The sequence below is a fragment of the Pundamilia nyererei genome, unplaced genomic scaffold, assembly GCF_000239375.1.
Source record: "Pundamilia nyererei isolate P.nyererei 1_Seehausen unplaced genomic scaffold, PunNye1.0 scaffold00821, whole genome shotgun sequence".
Taxonomy (NCBI): Eukaryota; Metazoa; Chordata; class Actinopteri; order Cichliformes; family Cichlidae; genus Pundamilia; species Pundamilia nyererei.
In genome coordinates, this window is record NW_005188222.1 from 7,740 (window position 1) to 13,325 (window position 5,586).

Consider the following 5,586-nt stretch of genomic DNA (forward strand, 5'->3'; position numbering starts at 1 on the left):
CTGCTCCATCCACCGCTATTTGTTTTATATAGCAAAAAGAATCTGCAGTAAGCCTCCACAAGTCATATTAAAATATGCAGATAATCTATATCCTAATTAAAAAATAATGATTTCTTATTGTTTATGTTTCTGAGCATATTCTGTGTGTCATTATCAAATTTGGGATTAAACAAGATGTGAATTGAGTAAACATAGAAGGGAGACCTTGAGTTTCTGTGATTCACATGTTTACTTTTGAAAAACCAACAGTGTGGGATGTGCTGCCCTTTGATTTGTTGACCAATAAACTGATAAAAAAAAAAGGGTCATACACAGATGAGAAGACTTATCTAAACACAGATATGGAGATAAGTTAGTGTATATAAGATCCTTTTTTTCTCTGGTCCAACAGATTCACACAGGAGAGCCACCGAGTGAATCCTTCTTCTGCAGGTTTACTGTGACTCTTTGCCCCAATTTTCTCCTTCACACTTTAACTCCCTCCATGATCATTAATAACTTTTCTGTATTTGTTCTTTTTAAGCTCACTGATCATATTCTTTGTCTCCGTCGTCCTCAAAAAGATGTTGACTGTGTCTCTGCTTGTTTGTGCCTTAATTGCTCTGGCCAGAGCTGATGGTGAGTACAGGTGTTTAAGCTAATGTGCTAAACTCTTGACATAGGATTAAATCCTCACAAATTGGCTGTGCTCTCGTCAGGAAAAAAAAATAATTGAAAGAGTAAAACACTTCATGTGAACAGAGTCAAAGTAAATATGCAGAGAAAAGCAAAGAGGGAGCCTTATCATGATGACACAATATCATACAATTACTCACAATTCTCTGCTTGTTTTCACTAATTTTTCACCCATCTGCAGCTACTTGCCCTGATAATTGGAGTGAGTTTGGAGGTCGCTGTTTCCATTACGTTTCAGTACAGATGACCTGGGCTGAGGCTGAGGTAAGACAGAGGATTGTGATTCACTCAAAAATGTTGACACTGCTTAGTCTTTGGACACAAAATTGCCGCTTTAAGCCAACAGTTAGTTTGCTTACCCCAGTTACCCCAAGATAAATAGAGTCATATCCTGATGTTGGTATTTTCATGAACGCAGCTCTGCACTGAAAACTGTTTTCTAAACAGGCATATTTAGTGTAGAATTTGCTTGTCAGATTATTCCATCTGACAAATATGCAGAAGTAATTTCAAGTAGAAATTACTTCTGCATATTTTTACATTTCCCTCTCTTTAAATTGTGATATAACAAAGATTGAAGATGTATTAATGACAATTTCAGTAACATACTCTGGACTTCATATTTTTTAAAAAGGGGATTAAATGGTATTCTAAAAATCAGTTACATGTATTATGATTAATTTTATTAAAGAACAAAACACATCAATAGCATTCAGTAAGAAGGTTTTATAGATAGGTAGAGCTGTGGGGTAGCTTCTTGTCTGTAGAAAACTCTTTGATCATTAAGATGTGACGATAGTTTCAAAGTAATATAAATGAAGAGCGGCAACAAAGACTGAAATGAGAAATATATTACAATTTTATAAAATATCTCAATGCTATGATTTAGCTAAAATGATAGAATCCCTGAACAAATTTAAAAGGTATAAATATATAATGCAGCAAGCCTGTAAACGAAGGTGCCACCACACTGCAACACCCTCATCTCAGAGTGATGTTGAATAGCTAGTCCATGATTTTATTTTTTATTTTTTTTACTTCTTGGGTTTAGAAGAGGCTATTCTGAAAACTCCTGAAAAATCTTCAGTTGATCCAAAACACTGCAGCAGTAGAACTAACATGAACTAGAAAGAGACACCACATTTCTCCCATATTAGTTTATTTTCGTTGGTCCCCTTTTAAATCAAGAATTGATTTTAAAATCATTCTACTCGCAAGACCTAGAAAGAGGACACGTTACATCTCAAAACTTCTTAGCACCATTTTATCCATATTACTAACATGGAGGCAGAGCCTTCTACTTTCACTTAGCTATGAGTTCTCTGTAGCTTTGTTTGCTATGCTTTTTTCTTTTGCTAAAAAACATTCTGATAAAAGCTAAAGTACTAATTCAACTTCTTTAGTCAAATAAGTCCCTTTGGTCCAGATATTTATTTCAAGTAGCCACGTTTTTCTCCAGCAACCATCTCCTTTTGAGTTTCTGTGTGTCTTTTTGTTCATCTCCACTGTAGAAAAACTGTCAGGCCATGAAAGCAAACCTCGCATCGGTAAAAAATGCTGAAGATAATCAAAACATTCAGAAGTTGATAAGAGCTGCATCATTGAATGCCACACGAACATGGATTGGAGGCACTGATTGCCAGATGGTAATTTATCCAAATAAAAGCTGATCTTAATGAGAGAAGGACACTTTGAACTTTTAAATCTCTGTTTTATTTCATCTTTAGAATGATCTCTGGCTCTGGAGCGATGGCAGTCATTTTTTATTTTCAGCATGGCATCCAGGGCTACCAGACAATTGGGGAAGTAACGAGGCTTGTATAGAGATAAATCATGGAGAAGGTAATTCCCTAAAACATTATTTACTGAAATGTCTGAGCTGTCTGAATAAACATTTTAATGTGGCAAGTCATAAATGATAACTAGCTGTTTAAATCCTAAAGGGGACTTTACTAGTGCATTCCACAGTCTCTCAGATTCCATAGCACTTGAGAGACTTCAAAACATCAAGTAAAGCTAAAACTCAGATGATATTGATAACGACAGCAGGTTAATTCCATATATATTAGTACAAGTAAAAGGTTGAATAGTGACGCTAGGTGGATGCCAACCTAGGGGCTGTAGCCGCTAGGTTTCACTTCTACTATACAGAGATAATGAACTGGACCTCTTGACTATGTTGAGTTTATAGACTTTACGATTATCTGTTTATTAATAATACTAAAATCAACATTTATTACATTTGCATTACTTTCTTTAAAACAAAGAAAGTAATTGCCAGTTTCAGGTCTACAGTTGATCTAACTGTCTCCTGTGTTTTTTCTGGTCACAGAAGAAGGCAAATGGAATGATGTACAGTGTTCCTCTCAACGTCCATCCGTGTGTGCCCTTACTCTGTAAATGATGCTGAGCCGATGCAAAGAGTTGCTGCACCCACCAGATTTTGTGTCATCAGCTTCCAGTATTAGCAGGCCTTTTTTTGTTTTCTGGTTCACTGTAACAGCAAACAGGAACTGGATTTCCTATTAGTCCTATGCATTCTATAATGTTAAAGTGAGACCATGTGGACAAACATGCTACATGTTTCCTTCTGTAGTAATAAATAAATAATGACTAAAGATAAAACATTATTTTAATTCTGTTTTTCTTCCAAAGTAAGAGTAGACCTCTTGGGGATGACATTACAAAAGCAAAGTATTTTGTATGAAGATTCGTAACTGGCATTCAGCAGGGCAACATAGCAGGTGATGAACTGGGTCATACTGGTCTTTTAACACTTTTTTCTTTTCTTTTTTTTTGGCTTTCCTGCATTATCATAGAAACAAGAGTTTCTTCTTTCTTTATAGTGTCATGCCCAATATCCATTGTAGGAGTAAATTCCAGCAAAGTGCACTTCCTTTTACAGTCGGCGTATCTGCACATCGTTTTTGGCATCCACCAAAGGAAAGGGAAAAAAAACCTGTTGCACATTGTGTCAAGAGAGTGTTAATCCTAGAAACATTGCAAAACATCTCCCAGCAAAGTGGGTGATCTGTGACTTCTGTGCAACCAACTATCCCAGATTGCATTTTGTCCAAAACTCAAATGCACCATTGGTGGAGGATAGCGGCTAATACTATGAGTAAAGTTTGAAATATTACTGCTTCTGCAACACAAAATAAACATATTTTCAGGTGAGACTGTAGATGTGTAAATTTCAAATATCTGCTTGATTTATCAAGACATCACATATTTGCAAAATATGTCTTGTTTATTTCAGTGTTTTACTTGTTCCAGAACAAATCGGTTTTGTTGAGATTACAGTTAAATGAAAACGTCCAGGCATGAAGCTTAAGTCTTACTTGGAGAGCTGTTAGTATATTTTGAAATCAATTTTTCACTCGTTGTTATCCCCTGATGTAAAAATGTGCTGTTCTTATTTTAAAAGCTGACTCTGAATTAAATCCAACAGAAATATTTTAATCCAGGAGTAAAACATTTTTACGAGGAGCAAAAATGGCATGTTACTATGGAGAACCTGAAGGCTGCTCCAGAAATGATCATGTAATGTTATCTGCACATTTAGCACTTTAGCATCTCTTACTGGTTAGCTTGGATAGTGTGGTCAAGTGATTTTTTTTCTGGGTTGCTTTCCTTTAGGGACACATGAGTAGGAGGAGGCATGAGGCCATTTTAGTACTGGCAATTGCACAGTGGTTGTATCCAGTTCACGGTCTGCAGCCTTAACGGTCCACAAGGGCCGCATACTCAAAGACTGCTAAGGCCTGAAGTGAGAGGCTTGTGAAATGGGACGGTCTAAACAACACGTTCTCACTCCCAACTCGTCAAACGTGTGACGCATGGTCAGGCTCCCTCTGCTTCACTTATCGACGCGCAGGGTACCCCCCTCGCGTTGAGAATTGACGTTCAGGGTCCTCTCATTGAATACTATAGAGCGCCCTAAACGTTGCTTATTGACGACAAGAGATTGCCGCGGAAGAGCCTGTGTTCCGTATATTTATACATTTCCAAAATCACATTGTAGTGACGTATACAGAACACAATAAATTATATAATGTAAACAACTACCTGAGAAACAGCAGATACATTAATTATAGGCTATTACTTTTGTATCGTTTATTGCATTTATGGAGGGAGTGATGTATGCTGGGTAATGGCACAGTAGCGACTGGGTGACTTTATTCACTTGCTACGGCTGTTATCAGTCCATACAATGGGCATTATTAGCACAAATCAGTCCCATAGATATGGGCCATCTCCTGCTAGATTGTTCTCATCCATCCAGATGGAGGATCACTAACAGGAGCGTGGAAGACTCCAGAATCCACTCTGGCTGGAATCCGGTGGATATGCAGTGTGTACAGGTAAGACCATTTAAACAGACAGCATTTATAGAATGACTATTGAAAGTCAGCGAGTGTCAGTAATGTTAATGTGGTTATGTTAGTAATACACAGAGTGCTAATATAACAGCTTTAAGATGCATTTGTAGATATTATTACGTGTTTTACCGTCTTTATGGTGCTAGCTTAAAGTTACGCTGTAAACGTTAGCTTATATTGGAGGAAAGCTGTTACTGTTTAAACGATGTTAGCACAGAAATATTAGCTTCTGTCATGACTGATAAAGTTACTAGTTAATAAAGTTTTCAGTAAAGTGTTTAATCGCAGCCACAGATTGACAGCAAATATCTCGATTAGCTTCAGTGCAGCTATAATAAATATGTGCAAGTTTCAGTGCTTCGTTTAAACTGTATGATACTTATACTGACCCAGGGTCAGTGTAAAATACAATCCTAGCTGTGTGAACAAAGCCTTGCTCCTTTAATCCTGCATGACAAACCTCAGGATGCAGGTTATTATTACTCTTTCCTGCTGGCACACCTGTCACACCTGAGAGTCAGCTAGAAAC

At 37.1% G+C, this 5,586-nt stretch overlaps 1 protein-coding gene across 1 annotated transcript; it reads left to right on the forward strand.

Annotated features, from left to right (window-relative positions):
- Positions 1-563: 563 nt before the first annotated feature.
- LOC102208980 (type-2 ice-structuring protein-like) lies at positions 564-2,240 on the forward strand (the record flags this gene model as incomplete). The annotated part of the gene is made up of 3 exons (XM_005755004.1): positions 564-618; positions 857-939; positions 2,187-2,240. Coding segments are annotated over exons 1-3 (192 nt in total), but the record flags the coding sequence as incomplete, so codon positions are not given.
- Positions 2,241-5,586: the final 3,346 nt, after the last annotated feature.